The sequence below is a fragment of the Narcine bancroftii genome, chromosome 2 (genome assembly GCF_036971445.1).
Source record: "Narcine bancroftii isolate sNarBan1 chromosome 2, sNarBan1.hap1, whole genome shotgun sequence".
In the NCBI taxonomy this organism is placed as follows: domain Eukaryota; kingdom Metazoa; phylum Chordata; class Chondrichthyes; order Torpediniformes; family Narcinidae; genus Narcine; species Narcine bancroftii.
In genome coordinates this window covers 250,870,202-250,887,315 of record NC_091470.1, presented here as the reverse complement: position 1 = coordinate 250,887,315, position 17,114 = coordinate 250,870,202, and the positions used below count along the sequence as shown (strand labels likewise).

The following is a 17,114-nucleotide window of genomic DNA, read 5'->3' as shown; positions in this document are numbered from 1 at the left end:
ATTCTTAAAGATAAAATTGTTTATTAAAATAAAGAAAGAGAGGAAATTGATCTGAATCTAGGGTCAGGAATCATATCGGCATAGTTAAAGATCCAAGAAGGTAAACAAACCAGCCAGATAAAACTGCAATGCGGAAGATTGGGATTCATTTAGAATTGAGGAAGGGAGGGGAAGGGGGTTGAATGAGGAGAAAATAGAATATTGGAGTAAGCTTGTACAGAATATAAAATTAACTGCAAAACCTTCATGATGTAAAAAGATGCCTTAGAGTCAGAAGTAAAAACGCAAATGCTGGAGGAACTCAGTAGGTCTTGCAACAACCACAGGAGGTAAAGATAAATAACAAAGCTTTTTGGGCCTTTGAGGACAGAGCAAAAAATATGCAGATGTGTGAATAAAAAGGCTGGAGGAAGAGGGAAGAAAGGGCAGGGGGAGGTCCACATGCCAACAGGGAAAAGACGATAATTAAACATGTAGAGGACTGGAGAAGAAAGATGAGAATTGTTCAGGGAAGGGGGTGAATGCAGAGCTGGGGAAAAGGAGATTGAGAGAAATAGAGTTAGAGGAAAGGAGACATGGGAAACGGAACTCAGAGAAGTCAATACTAATCCTATCTAGTTTGAGGGTGCCTAGATGGAATAAGAATTTGCTTGTAGTATCATTCTGGCAGTGCATGAGACCATGGACAGACATGTCAGGAAATGTATAGAATGAGGTGGAGGGAGAAAGAAAACAGTGTTAACAACAGGATAGTCTGACATCTGTGGCAGTAAAATGCAATAGTTCATTATAAAAAATGCAAAAAAGTATCAAGAACAGATAAATCCAAAACAAATTTGTGAAATGAAAAACACATTTAACAAACCCATTAGTATTTTTTTGAGGAGGCAACTACCAGAATAGGTGAGTGATACCCAGTGGATGTGACATATTTCAACTTTCAGAAGACTTTCAATAAGGTTCCATGTAAGAGAGTAACATAAAAAAACAAAAAGACAAGGGATTTGGAATGAAGTACTGACATAGAGAATTGGTTCACAGACTGGAAACAATTACTTAAAAAGGTATTTTTCTGAGTGGCAACCAGTACCTCGTTGGGGGTGAAAGGATTCAGTATTTTTCTCCCCAGATATTCGCAATAAATAGCCATGATTTAGATGGTGGATGCTGACAAGCTCTGGAGTGATTTGAACTAATTCAGGGAGTGATGCAGTTTATCACTTCGGTGGCAAACACAGCAAGGAAGATGATCCTGCTGAGTTTCTCTAGCACTGTGCTTTTATAAGGAAGATTATCAGAGTGGGGAGAGACGGCAGAGGAAGATCAGAGAGACCTAGGCAACCTTCTGCACCTATCAACAACATGCAGGAAACAGATAAAAGTGACAAATGATTAGAGGATTCACCAACATGAATGGGAATGAATTGCTGAAAGTGTACAGGCCTTGTTGGGAGGAGACCTGAAGTCTGTGAGGAGTTTGCCTCCAGACTTGAGGAAGAATGTTCTTCTGACAGAGAGAAAGTTCACTTGAGAGATTCTTGGGATGGTATTAGACATTGGATCAATTAGACCTATATTTATTAGGGTTGGATGAATAGAGGGGACTTCAGAGGAAATTACAAAATTCTAACAGAAATTAATAGACTGGATGTTCCTGATGGTGGACAATTCGAGGAAGGGATCCATAATCTAAACAGACATAAATAATTGTGGAAATGAGTAAAAATGTTGTAAGGCAAAGAGCAGCAAACCCGTGGAATTCTTTGCATGTAGACAGAATCGTTAAGTGCGATCGAGATGTAAGACAGTTCCTAGGCTTCAGGAAACAAGGAGAAAGGTACTGAATGTGGCTGATCAGGAACAATCATAATGAATGACTGAGCAGGCTTCGATTGTTAACCTCTATACAATAGCAGCATTTAATTTTTGCGAATCAGGAACATACACCCAAGAATGCCAGTATAGAGAATTACTGATAGCACTTCTGCAGTGCAATAAGTACAAAAAAGACAAAACCAATGAACATTAGCAAATGTCAGCATATGAGTATTCAATAAATGACCATTAGGTGCATTATTTCCTGAAAATAGATATTAAATTGCAAATTATGTCTAACAGTCAGTCAATTACAAAGGTCAAACTGAATATAGATTTGTGATTTAACCATTAAAGTGAACCTTGCTGCTATTCACAAATAAGAAAATTCATCTGGCAATTACTGCTTATGAAATCAAATAAGTTTCTAAACCAAACAATGTCTACATTTAAACTGCTTAAAAATACAGTTGCTGCTTGAAAAATGTTGTGGCAAACAAATGTCAATATCTGTTCAGTGACAGCACAATTAACCAAGAATCTGAAGATGGGAAGCTCAAGTTCTAAAATTCAGCCTTTACCAGCCATTCTCTTAGGACTCTGCTCAAAGTTTATGGGCCCCCCTTCCCTGTAAACAGTCGTTTAATTGGCTTCTCTCTGACTGACTACATAATAAAAACATAAAAGAAATTTTATGATTTCAGTCCATGCCCCCCCCCCCCAACATAAATGTACTGTCCCCCGAGGGTGGGATGGGGGAAGGTGTGGGGGCAGAGTGCCTGCATTGAGAATGGTTGATCTAGACTGAAAACACATGACGGAGAGTGTTGCCCCGCTAACTGGGCTACATTTTACAATGAGAATTTGAACCAAAATTCCATCTATTTTTTCAAATGATTGTCATAGTATCATTTGTTAATATCTGTCAATACTTGACCTATATTTGTCACATAAAATCACTGAATTCAAATGATTTAGCCATTACAATTTCAGGAAATTTCCATATCCAAATAGACTGCTTCGAAACAAAAGTTACATTTCATAGCTGGAACAATGATAAAAGCTGCAAAATGCACTGGGACAGTTGGAGGAGAATAAGGTTTCTTTAGCCCAGAACACTTTAACTTAACTTTGGCTTGGCTCGCGGACGAAGGTTTATGGAGGGGTAATGTCCATGTCAGATGTAGGCTCGTTTGTGGCTGGTAAGTCCAATGCGGGACAGGCAGACACGGTTGTAGCGGTTGCAAGGGAAAATTGGTTGGTTGGGGTTGGGTTTTTCCTCCTTTGTCTTTTGTCAGTGAGGTGGGCTCTGCGGTCTTCTTCAAAGGAGGTTGCTGCCCGCCGAACTGTGAGGCGCCAAGATGCACGGTTTGAGGCGATATCAGCCTACTGGCGGTGGTCAATGTGGCAGGCACCAAGAGATTTCTTTAGGCAGTCATTGTACCTCTTGTTTGGTGCACCTCTGTGTCAGTGGCCAGTGGAGAGCTCGCCATATAACACGATCTTGGGAAGGCGATGGTCCTCCGTTCTGGAGACGGGGCCTACCCAGCGCAGTTGAATCTTCAGCAGCGTGGATTCGATGCTGTCGGCCTCTGCCATCTCGAGTACTTCGATGTTGGTGATGAAGTCGCTCCAATGAATGTTGAAGATGGAGCGGAGACAATGCTGGTGGAAGCGTTCTAGGAGCCGTAGGTGATGCCGGTAGAGGACCCATGATTCAGAGCCGAACAGGAGTGTGGGTATGACAACGTCTCTGTTTACGCTAATCTTTGTGAGGTTTTTCAGTTGGTTGTTTTTCCCAGACTCTTTTGTGCAGTCTTCCAAAGGCGCTATTTGCCTTGGCGAGTCTGTTGTCTATCTCGTTGTCGATCCTTGCATCCGATGAAATGGTGCAGCCGAGATAGGTAAACTGGTTGACCGTTTTGAGTTTTGTGTGCCCGATGGAGATGTGGGGGGGCTGGTAGTCATGGTGGGGAGCTGGCTGATGGAGGACCTCAGTTTTCTTCAGGCTGACTTCCAGGCCAAACATTTTGGCAGTTTCCGCAAAACAGGACGTCAAGCGCTAAAGAGCTGGCTCTGAATGGGCAACTAAAGCGGCATCATCTGCAAAGAGTAGTTCACGGACAAGTTGCTCTTGTGTCTTGGTGTGAGCTTGCAGGTGCCTCAGATTGATCAATCAATCTGAGCCCAGAAACAAATTTACAATGAAATACATAAATCATATACAAATCAATTTGAATGTTGCAATTTACAGTGGTAGTAAACAAATTCCTTAATTGATGCCAATAAATTTCAGCAGAATCCATTTCAACATTTTCAATCACAGACAATTGAAGAAAAATTGTAAATTGGAGAAAATTTACAAATACCATTCTCAAAAACAACCATTTCTTCACCATCTGAGCAATTAAAACCAGTAAAACATGCTGTGGGATTAAGTCATTCGTCTCCCCTTTTTTTTTGAAAATTCCACTCTGCTATCCTCTTTTCTGATGTACAAATCCATTTTGTATATGATGGATTTGGATAATTTGATGCTCTCCATATATTTTGTTGTGATCTCAGAGACCATTTCAGCCCACTGAGCCTATGTTGGCTTCGAGGACAATGTCATCCCATATGAATGTTCTCTCTACCCTATTCTCTCCACATTCCCATTAACTTCACAAGGACTCTGCCACTTATGGTATCTGCACAGTCAGGGTCAGCTAAACAATCAAGTCATTTGCGCTTTTTTTGGGTGGTGGTGGGGGAAGGATTTAAGCAACTGCATGAAATTAACATGGGTAACTGGTGCTGTGAAGTAGCAACTCTGCTTGTTGTGCCATCATGCATCCAAAGTTGTAACATGCAAACTTTTATTATCCAGCAGACCTCAAATATTGAATATATACAGGTACACAATCCTTTATCCGGACATCTAAAATCCGGAAAGCTCCAAAATCTGGCAAGTGAGTCCGGTGGGCAAGAGACCACAGGGAGTTTGGCGGGGAAGAGACTGGCAGCTTGAGTCGGGCGGGCGATGGGTGGGAAGACCAGCAGCGTGAGTCAGGCAGGCAAGGGGGGGGGGAGACGGGCAGCGCGAGTCGGGCGGGCGAGGGGGGTGAGACAGCAGCGCGACTGGAAGTGGGTGAAGGAAGATACGCAGCACAATTCGGATGGATTTAAATCTGGCTTTCCGAAATCCGGAAAAATCCGAAATTCAGACACAGTGTTCCCCAAGTGTTCCAGATAAAGGTTTGTTTACCTATATTTGTTAGTTTCATTGCAAATTCAAAATCTGCCATTATGGATGCATCTACATACTAAACATTAAAGGGCAGTGTGTAAAATGTTTGAACAAAATTTGCTGCATTGATCCAGCAAAAAAATTACAAATGTACACTTATGATTTAGCATATCACTCACATGCAAAGCTATTACAGTCATTTCATTTTTAATTAAATTGGGCCTTTCATTTCAATCGGTTTCATTCATCAATTCCATAAACAATGGGACAGATTCACTGATGAATACAGTCAGAAGAAAGTTTGAAATGAAAAACTTTCAGGTGGTGATAGGATAAGTATTTTGCATTCCATCAAAATAATTGCACTATTAAGTTTGCAGATGACATGAAGATTGGAGCTGTTGTCGATAGAATAGGGGGTTGTCATTGTTACAAAGGTATATAGATACAATAATTATGGGCGGAGAAAGTGGCAGGTGAGTTCAATCCAGAAATGTGTGAAGTTATACATTTTGGAAGATTGAATTTAGGGTACATGGATAATAGCAGGATTCTTAGCAGTGAGGAGAAATAGAGGGATCTTGGATACCAAAGTTACCATGCAAGTTGATTCGGTAGTTAAGAAGGTGTACAGTTTGCTAGCCTTCAATAGTTGGGAGTTTGAGTTTAAGAGTGGTGAGGTAATGTTGCAGCTCAATAAAACTTTGGTTAGACCATTCTGTATTGTTTTCCGTTATGGTAGCCTCATTATTAGAAGGATGTACATCCTTTGGAGTAGGTGTAGAGGAGATTTACCAGGACACTGTCTGGATCGAAAAACATTTCTTATGAGGAAACTTAGGCTTTTCTCTGTGGAGGTGCAGAGGAGGAAAGGTGACTTAATAGAGGCGTATACAATTATGAGAGGGTGGGAAAACAATATTATTTTTTCCAGAGTAACAAGAGGAGCATCTGTTGTGAGTGGAGGAAAGATTTTATTTTTTACAAAAAGATTAGTGGGTGCCGAGAATACATTCATGGGGGTACTGGTAAGGGAACATTTAAAAATCTCAGCGGGGCACATGGATGTAAGAAAAATCAAGGGTAATGAGCTATGAGAGAGGAAAGTTCATATTGATGCAAGATGGTTTACAAATGTTGGCACAACATTGTGGGCTAAAGGGCCTGTACTCTTCTATGTAGAATAATCAGCTAACGACAAATGTAATATGAAATATAAAATGTATTTCAAAATAATTTAAAGGTCACGTATCTATGTGCTAACAGGCTGTTTATTGAAGTGCAAAAGCAATGTGTTTTTGTACTTTATCACATGACAATGATGGGACTGACTTGCAGCATGAGAGTAGCAGTTAGAGCCATGCTGTGACAGGACTGGGCTTCGTATTCTGCACTGTCTTTAAGGAGTTGTACATTCTCCCCATGTCTCCATTGTTTCCTCCAGTTTCCTCCCACCCTTCAAAACATCCCAAAGTTACTGGACGGCAGGGGCTCGTGGGCCAAAAGGACCTGTATGTCTAAATTTAAATTTAAAACTTAAAAGAAGGGATCAGCTTGCTGTGGTGGAGTGTAAGGTCATGTAAAGCATTTATCAACGTCCAAGGTTTACAAAAATCATGTAAAGCATTTATCAACGTCCAAGGTTTACAAAAATCTATTATTAATATGGATTGCATTTACACTGTATTTGTTTTGAAATTAAATACTGAATCCAATCAAATATTTTAAAAAGAGAGCTATCCTGATGAAAAATATATACAAATTATGGAGGATAAAGAATAAATCAGAACAGGAAATGCTGTCATGCTAAGCCTAGAGTGTGGACAAGAATGAAGCTAAAAAACACTGATTGCCTTTGTGATATTGCTTTCTCTGCAGACATGTTTTCCGTCACTGCTAATCTGATATAAATACAAACTCAGAATTGTTGATCATTTTATGGAAATCAGTTAGTAATTATTTAGCTGATGACAGTTTTTCATGCTTAACTTTGTAAAGTTACATTAGTTAAGTGTCCCTGGCTTATTTTTTACCCCTCATTGGCAAAGTTTAATGAATAACAATCTCAAAAGAAACAACCTTCCATTGAATATTAACATCTGTGGGTTTTCCTAGCAACAGCAGATTTTCCTTCACTTCAAATTGCTGAAGGCAATGTCAGTGGCAAAGAAAACACAATATTCGAAAATTAACAGCTGTAACTCATGTCTCTAAATTTATTGTAATGGAATGCTAATTACTTAAAACAAATATTTAGAATTACACATCATTGGGTTTAAGCTTCCGGTTTCTTAAGCAAATTATCCATAAAGCTGCAAGATATTCAAACTCACCCGTGTGAAGGTCCCTTCAAAAGTATGGATATCCATTTGTGGCTTCTGAGCATAAACATGGGCACTGATAGTAAAAAGGTCCTGTAAATTAAACAGTGCAGAGAATCAAAAGTGAAAAAGTGCCTCTATTCAAATGGTGGAAAGGTAAAATAAAGGCTCTGATGAATTTTGACAAAATACTTTTCTCCTCCCAGAAATAACAATGGGTTTTTTTGGTTTATATGTACAAAAACATGTTCATTCATAAACAAAAATATTATTCAAGGAGATCAGTGTGCATTTGTGTCACAATTTTAGTGCTTCAAAGATAACAGAATAATACAAGTACACGAATTACGAAGCAGAGAGAGGAGAAACACATTAGAAAAGTGGTGCTACTTTAATCAGAAAACATTTGTGTAAATGTTACAGCTGCATCAGCAAACTTTAAATTTAAAAGTTACTGTTTCACAATGAAGTTTAAACACTTTTGTTCATGACAAATTAATCTGCTTAACTTTTACTTAAAAGATAAGAACAAAGGAAATGAATAACAATTGTTGATTGTTCCAAGGTTACTTAAAAGTATTTTTTTAAACACAATTTAAATTAGTCTGTTATATTATAAAACTAATAAAGGTAAAAAGACTTTCAATATACATATTTGGTCACTCGTACATTAAAACCAACAACTCTCACACTATCATCCTTCAGTATAACTGAATACTTGACAAGTGCATTTGATGATTTTTCCTGTGAGAGTCAATATGAAGGTCATCTTAATTACCCCTTGAAAACCAGTCACATAAACTAATTGGCAGGGATTGTGGTGTTTTTGTGAAAAGTAAGTCACTCATCTTGTGAAAGGACAAAAAATATAATTAGATGCCAACATTTCCTAATTTTTCCAATAACTCGATTACTAAGAGCAGTTTAGAATCAACCTCCAAAATTCAGGACTTTATTAGACGGCCTTGTATCACAGAAAGCAAAGTGAGAATATAGGCAAGTGATTGCCAGATGCAAAATAAACAAACTTGGTGCAATGCTTCATATTTCAATGCAACCCAATCTGCAGAAATGTATATTGAAATGGAAAAAGCACATTCAAACTAAAAGGTCACCGTGAGCAAATGCGAAGAAATTTCAAGTTTATGGTCATGTGATTGTACAAGTACTGTTCAAGCCGACAAAGTAGTGTTTTCCAGTCTTTGGTGCAAAACATGCAGAAACTCAACCAGACAAATAATACATGTGCAGAACCAGGATTTTATCGATAAAAAGTTTTTGCTCAAATGAGAGTCCTGGATGGTTACTGTGAGCAGTTCCTTTGGTGGTTCAACACTTTCACTGCCTGTTGGAAGAGGCTGTTTCTCAGCCTGGTGGTGCTGGCTCTAACACCCCTGTATCTCTTCCCTGATGGGACCTGCTGAAAGATGTGTGCAGAGTGGAAAGGGTTCTCAGTGATTTTGTGCACCTTCTTCAGATAACGATCCCGGTAGATTACGCTGATGTTGGGGGTGGGGATTGGAAGAGGGAGACTCCAGGGATCCTCTCTGCCATTCTTATGATCCTGTGGATTGACCTCTGATCAATTTTTCTGCAGCAACTGTACCTCACTGTGATGCAGCCAGCCAAGACGCTCTTGATAGAGCTCTATAAAAGGTTGACATAATGGTTGCTGCTTTTTCCGAAGAAAAATTCCCAGTACCCAAATCTATATTAAAAAGAACTGAAGCCTTGCCTGCTTCTATCTTCTTAGAAAGTGCAGTTGCTATTGAGGTTTACTGATGGTCATTCACCAAAAATACTCCATCAACATGAAGGTATTAGCAGAACAAATGAAACACAAGGATACATTTTCCCTGTATTTGAACTGTATTCATGGAAAGCTACAACTTAGTTTAACTGGACCTTCTACAATCCCATACTGCTAAAGACAATGATGCAACCGGAACTTTGAAGGAGAATCAAGCAGAAGTATCAAGACTATGTATGAATAAATAATTACAATGGTATTATTTTTATTTGGGAAAAGAAGTTCCAAAGAAAAATTATGCAAATCTATATTAAAAAGAACCGAGAAATATACAGTTTACAAACGAATGCAGCTGACTGGATTTGATCCATGATACTTTTAATTAGGAAGCATTGTTTGAAAATTTTCAACCGCACGATTTCATAAAGAACTTTTTTTTTGTCCATTTACTCAGAACATGGGAAAATATTCACTGATGGTGTATTAAGTACTTCAAGAAAGGACTGAATATCCCATTGTTAATAGTGAAGGTAGTAAGGAGGGGAAATAACATACAACACAGATCAGCGTCAAACTCTGCAGAATGACAAAGTCCACGTGAATATTCCAGAGAATTTGCTGCATTACTCTCTGCTGCAAACTATTTACATATAAATTTAATTCAGTGGAATAAGCAGTTGGAGTAAAGTGTTCCTGGTCTACTGAAAATGTAAAAAGGCTCTTTTTTGCTCCCTTCATTAATTTTAACCAATTCTACTAGCTAATACCTCCAACACACATACTTTTCAATAAAAAATGTGTATCAATGAGATTGCATATTTGCCTACAGGTCAGTTCAGATGTTTCAGTTTAAAAATTCAGATAGGTTAATAGCCCAATAACTAAAGATACTATCAGGTGTTGTAATGAACTATATAAAACAAGAATACCTCACAAAGCCCAAGAACACAGTTTGAAAGTGCAGGTTGGTTGGTTTAGTGGCCAGTGTAGCGCCTTGTACAATCTGAGGGGAGTTGATGGGGCAGGGGGAAAATAATAGGATTAGTGCAGATGGGTGCTTGATAGATTTGGTGGGTAGAACCATATTTCAATGATTTATGAACCTATGTCTCTCAGGAATGGTTTTCTTGCACAGAACCAGACTTTCTGGATTACAAATTAAGTCACTTTATAAAGTACAGAGCCAAAACTCCCCATAAAGTAATGCTCAGTTTTGTAAATTAATCTTGGTGGTTCAAGCATTAAGGAATTTTTCAAAACTAGTAGGATTACCAAAGCACGCTGTTCTAAGTTCACCATAATTGTTGGTTTTGGATTTTTACTATAATCATTTAACATAACAAAGTTGTAAACTTAATTGGCTTTTAAAACAAAATAAATTGCAAATCTATAGAATGTCCTTCAAATGGATTTCCAAAGTATGAAGTTTTATAGAAATATGCAATATATTGTATGTCAACAATGTAATAAATGTACTTTAAGGCACTCCTGCTTAACCAGCACATGGAAATCTTAAGTTAATGAAAAATATTTTGAAGGCGTGGGCAGTGACAAACTCCAGAGTTCAACACAACATCATTATTACTATAGGTCATTTTCCATGATTTACTACTAATTATGGGAAGTCCTGGCCTACGAGAAGTAGAGTGAATCAGAAAACGGAGAAATAAGAGTATACTGTAACGTGATCGATAGAACTCGGAGACCTGTGAGGAGCACAAATGCTTTTATTAACTTACAACTAACGGCCAGTATTTACAGAGGTCTTCAGGTGAATCTGGGGTACGGCGGGAAAACAGGGTTTGTATCGGGACCAACGGGGGCAGAGACAAGAGGAGGGGGTTGGCTGTCTACATTACACAGACAGTGAATTCCAGTTCACTGCACATACCTAATGTAGAATTCAATTTTTTTTTAAAAAAGGAGAATGGATCTCTTACTCTTAATATTTGACATTCAATCATTTGCTCTACTCACATTCTTGCCTGCAATGCACCCCCAGACCACTGTACATGTATTTTTGCCAGTTTCACCATTGTTGCAGGGTAATGTCACCTCTAACCTATTCTTTAACATCAGCCTTTAATAGGAGTCAGTGCTGATTCAGAGGTGAGATCACAGAGTCTTTGCACTGCAATAATTCACTAACTTTGGGCTATGTGGTTCACCTTCTTAAATCAATTGCTTTTACTGAAAAAAATATTTGCCAGCACAGTTGCAGCTTTTATTTGTCTATCTCCTTGTATCAGTGAAATGTTTAAGAAAAACACCAGTGATAACGTGATGTTAATGTTTATTACCATGAGAGTTGAAAACAAAACTAAGGATATAATGCGTCAGCTCTACATGACACCAGTTAGACTATATCTGGAATAGTACAGGTAGCATTCATCTCCCTAATTAAGAAAGGCTATTGTGTCAGAATAAATTGAGTGGTTTACTAGACTATCATCTGAGCAGTTGGGGAAGAGGAGATAGTTTTAAGAGGAAAGGCTTGATAGGCAAGGCTTGTATTCATTGAATTTTAGACAAGTTGTAAAAATAAAATGCTCAGTGGTTCAGACAGTGTCCATGATGATGCCTCCTCTTGGAAAATTTAGAAACTAGGGGTCATTGTTTAAAATAAAAGGTTCTTCATTTAAGAATACAAGGCAAAATTTTCTCAGAGGATTTGAAACAGCCTTCCTGAAAGGTCAAAGGAAGCACAAACTTTCAATATTTTTAATGCAGAGGTAAACAGATTTTTGGTAAGTGGATTAAGATTTACCATGGTTTATAATGTAACAGAGGTTACATTCGGATTAGTCAATCTCTTGCTGCTTGGCAGAGAATGTTCAGGAATGAATGCCCTACACGTGTACATAATTTGTATATTTGTAACTGATCTATTAAGGAAGGTTTAATTTTTTTCATTTTAATTTAGAGATGCAGCATGGCAACAGGCCCTTCTGGCTCACAAGACTGCACTACGAAATTCACCCATGTGATTAACTAACCAACTAGCCCCATACGTCTTTGGAACATGGGAGGAAACCGGAGCACCCAGAGGAAACCCACATGGACATGGAGAACAAACCCCTTACATTCAGCACTGAATTTGAACCGGGTCACAAGCACTTTAAAAGCATTGTGCTAACCGTTACGTTAACCTGCCTTTCATAAGCTTTAGGAATTGTTCCCATTTTTCATTTCTACTTGCTTTCTTAAGCCAATTTTGCTTGTAATTTCTGCAGATTGACTGGAGCTGTTACACAAAATTTTATTAAAATCAAAAGTCAATGATATCTTACTGCCCCTCTAGCATCAGACAAAATGTTATCTCTTGCCAAGCTGCATCTCAATATGATGATTTTCATTCCTAGCACACTTCCATCCTCAGGGCACAGTTGCAAACCAAGTTTTCTTATATAAATTTAATTGTATTGATATTGGTAAAGAACCTCCCTCCTGGACTCAAGCAAATAGAATTGACTGATATGCCAATGCAATGTTCCTCCATTCTTGTTCTGTCATACCCTGCAGTTAAGACTTTCCACTGAAGACTCCAAGGTATTTTTTGTGTTCAAATACACAAATACAATTGTGTAATGATATTCAGATTAGTACAGACAATTGCCCAGCATACCTTCAGATACCATGACATGAAACTGGTTATTTTTTTTTATTTGAGGCACTGCTATTTGAAATCTTTCTATATATACACAAGTCTCATGATTTATCCAATGTAACAGTCACTGGATGTCAAGTAATTTATTCTGAGTGACATAACACAAAAAAAATTAGATAAATGCATTTCCATCTCCTGACGAGTTTTGCACCTTCTTATATTTTTCAGATCAATGGTCTGCATTTCAATATATTATTTAATTCCAATGACATCGCTTCTATTATCCCAATCTTGTTTCAGCCATCCGAATATTAACTTTCCTTCTCTTTAGAGTTTTCCCATGTCAAAGAAAGGCAATCAGAATTTTATTAATTTTTGAAATTGCTTTATTTCAAACCACATATTTTCCAAATATTCTGGGTTGTGATATATCTTTTAGTATAACTATCTGACTGGGGGGTTATCTTGTTCAAATTAAAATTCTCAAAATACTTCTTTTAATTTAACTAAAAGAAAAATACAGAAACACTGGAGGAACTCAGCAGGTCTCAGTATTTATTTCAGTTGTTGAATCAATTGCCCCTGTTCAAAATAATCCTCTACAATTTTAATACAATTGTGAAACCAAATATTCATAAATTGATTACATTTGGAAAAGATAGATTATTTTGACACAGAGGTGTTTTGCGTGAGATACTGCCCTTTATTCCAAATTAATTATTTAGCTTGTTCCAAATATTAATCATATGTTTAAGCAAAGGTGCTTCCTTTGCATCAGTTATTAATTTTGAATCCCATTTATAAATAAGTTCTCTCCAATATTATCCAATTCTATTTTATTTCATGCTGGTTAATGAAGTTAATGAAGTAAGAAATCTCAGTTGAGCCACCTGGTAACAATTCTTAAAATTAAGAAGTAGCAAACTTCCCAATTCATATTTCCATGTTAATTTTTCTATCGATACTCTCGACATTTTTCCTTTCCAAAAGAATTTCTAATATATTTATTTAATTCTTGAAAAAACTTTTGCAGTAACAATATCTTTTTCCAAACTTTACCAATATTGTATCTGTGAAAAAATATTCATCTTAATACAACTTATCCTATCTACTAATGTTATTGGCAAGGTAATCCATTTTTTAAATCCTCCAATTTTTTTAAGCAGTAGTAAATAATTGAATTTATACAAATTTTTTAAATTACTATCTATCCGAATTCCCGAAGATTTAATCATCTCTTTTAGCCATTTAAATTGTGTATTCCTTCAACAAAGAGTGCAATGTCCTTCTATAAGGTGCATAACTTCACTTTTATCCCAATTTACCTTATAACCTGAAAACTTGCCATATTCTTTCTAATTTAAATGAAATTTATGTAATGAGGTCTCTTGTTTAGTCAAATAAATCAAGACATCATCTGCAAATAGACTTATTTTATACTCCTCGACCAACCTTAAACTTTTATTTCTACATCACTCCGAATTGCCTCAGCCAATGGCTCTATAACTAAAATTTTTAAAAGCTGGAGATAAGGGACAACCTTGTCTACTACATATTTCCAAACAAAATAGATTAGACATTTGTCCATTAAGTACTACTTTCGTTTTGGGACTATTATACAATTCCTTAATTCAATTTATAAAAGTCTGTCCAAACCTAAATTTATCTAACACTTTAAACAAAAAGTCCCATTCTAATCTCTCAAAAGCTTTTTCAGGATCCAAAGCTACTGCTACACTCAAATCTTTCCTTTTTTGAGTTGCATGTATAATACTAATTAGTCTGGCGACATTATCTGCTGACAGCCTCTGTTTATCAAATCCTGTCTGGTCCACATTTATTAATTTAGGTAATAAATTAGCAACTCTGCCAATATTTTATAGTCTACATTCAATAATGAAATTGATCTATAAGAAGGTTATTTTAAAGTATCCCTATCTTTTTTCAGTATCGCAATAATTGTTGCTGTTGAAAATGAATATGGTAAGCTGTGGGTCCTTGATGCTTGATCCAGCATTTCCATAAAAATAGGGATCAGTTCACCTTTAAATTATTTATAAAATTCAGGTAGAAAACCATCTTCCCCTGGCGATTTATTACTTTGAAATGAACTTATAGCTTGCTTTACCCATAGTTTCAAAAATCATACACTCGATTGCATCTGCTCTTCCAAATTGAGTGTAGGCAAATTTATATTCGATAAAAATGTATATATTTTATCATCATCTTTTAAAGACTATGAACTATACAATTTGGAATAAAAGTTCTTAAAAGGTTTCATTTATTTCTCAAAGTTTATAGGTAACAACATGAGTCATTTTTAATTGTGCTAATATTTCTTGATGCCTGTTCAGATATCAATTCTCATGCAAGTGCACGTTCTCCTAATTAATATCTGCTTAGTTCCTGTAATCATTTTTTTTTTCAGTTCTGTAAGTTTGTAGTGTATTATATTGAAGTTTTTAAATTAATTTTGCCTGTGCTTACCTGCAGAAACATGTTTCTGAATCTTTTTCCAACAGTTATCTCTTGCTCCAACTGTTTCAGTTCTTTCATATAGTTCTTCTTAATTTTAGTTGTGAAACTTATAATTTGTCCTCTCAAATAAGTTTTTAAGCATCCCATATTATAAATTTATCCTCAACCAAATTTAAATTTGTTTTGCCTTCTCATAAAATCACAAAAATCTTTCCTTTTTTAATAATTTTGAATTTAATCTCCATCTATTCTGATTTTTCTTTATCTAGCATTGGAATAGTCATTACCAAAGGTGAATGGTCTGACAGTATTCATGTTTTATATTCCTCATCCAGTATCCTACCTTGTAACTGAGCAGATATTAAAACTAAGTCAATTCTGAAATAAGAATCATGCCTATTTGAATAAAAAGACTAGTCCTTTTCTCTAGGATGAATTATTCTCCAAGCATCTATCAAGTTCAAATCTTTCATGAAAACCAACATTGCTTTTGCTCTTATTGTATTAATCAAAAATTGGAACTAAGCAAAAATTGAAATCTCCTATCAAAATATTATCATGTGCTTAAGTTCAAAAAAGTATTTTAGATAAATCTCTCATCATCTACATTTGGTGCATAAAAATTAAGACGTGTCCATAATTCTGAAAATATTTGACAGTGAATAATTACATTCCTTCCAGCAGGATCTATCACTGTATGTTGCATTTCAATTGGTATATTCTTTTTAACCAAAATAGCTACTCCTCTTGCTTTAGAATTGAAAGAAGAAGCTACTATGCATCCAACCCAGTCTCCCTTTAGCATCAAGTTATTTTTTCTGTTAAATGTGTTTCTTGCAAAAAAACCTATCTACACCCATCTTCTTTATATCAATACCCTTTTCTTCTTCACGATCCTATTTAAGCCATTATTATAATTTACAAATTTAACCATATTATTCATCTTGCTATTTCAATATTACTTCTGCCTCTGCCTGTAAATCTTCCTCCCTTAATTTTATCATAGGAAACCCACCATGCTTAAATACCTATCAGGCAATCCAGATAAAATAAAGAAAAACCTGAAAAAATAGATTCAAAATATACTTCTAACAATACATATAACTATATAAAAATAGAAAAAAAAAATCCCCCGAATAGGTGCTGTAATAATATAATCCAACACCACTATCCTCTATTAGGTCACATCTTCCCACATGATACGCCAGAGGTCAGAGTCCCCTGCCTTTCCCCAACCCTCCTGGTACTATTACTTTAAATCCTTCAAATCGGACTTCAATCCTTAATGGAATGAAAAAAAACAAATGTCACACAAGTAACACAATATAGGAAAAAAAGAAAAAAAACTGTACAGAGTCAGTTCATCAAGAACAGCCAGGACAATAACAAGACCTTACATCCTTCATTCCCTCTGAACAATTGGGAGACTTGGAGAATAATCCTCTGCTTCTACCACCCAGTATGAAAATTTTCAACATTGCTGGACAGCGCAGAACAAATCTATATCCTTTCTCCCATAAAACTTTCTTAACTAGGTTGAATTATCTTCTTCTTTTAAGTAGATCAGCCCTTATATCAGGATAAAATAGGACTCCAGCACCTTCATACTTAAGTGAAGCCCCTGCTGATCTCATCTTTGCTGCTACCAAAATTATAAAAATCTTCTCTATCTTCAAAACCAAAAAAATTAACTAATAATAGATTATGGGTTTTGATTTGGAAGTAGCTTACGTCCAAGAGCTCTATGCGCTCTTTCACTCTCTATAAGACAATCAAAAATTTCAGCTCCCAACATTTCAGAGAACCATTTCAGAAGAAAGGTCGTCATATCTTGCTTTTCTATACCTTCCTTAAAATCCACATTAATCGTATTTCTCCTGCTAAAGTTTTCCAGTACATCCACTTTTTGTTGCA

General features: G+C 36.4%; 1 protein-coding gene across 3 annotated transcripts in view; it reads right to left on the bottom strand.

The window, feature by feature from the left end:
* Positions 1-17,114, bottom strand: part of atp9b (ATPase phospholipid transporting 9B) — a 346,140-nt gene that overhangs the window by 131,114 nt on the left and 197,912 nt on the right. For all 3 annotated transcript variants that reach the window (XR_011352129.1, XM_069920813.1, XM_069920814.1), the window contains one exon: positions 7,378-7,458. Coding sequence is in view for 2 of the 3 variants with exons in the window: in XM_069920813.1 (XP_069776914.1) it covers positions 7,378-7,458 (81 nt within the window). In the remaining variant the exon portion in view is untranslated. The remainder of the gene's footprint in view (positions 1-7,377; positions 7,459-17,114) is intronic.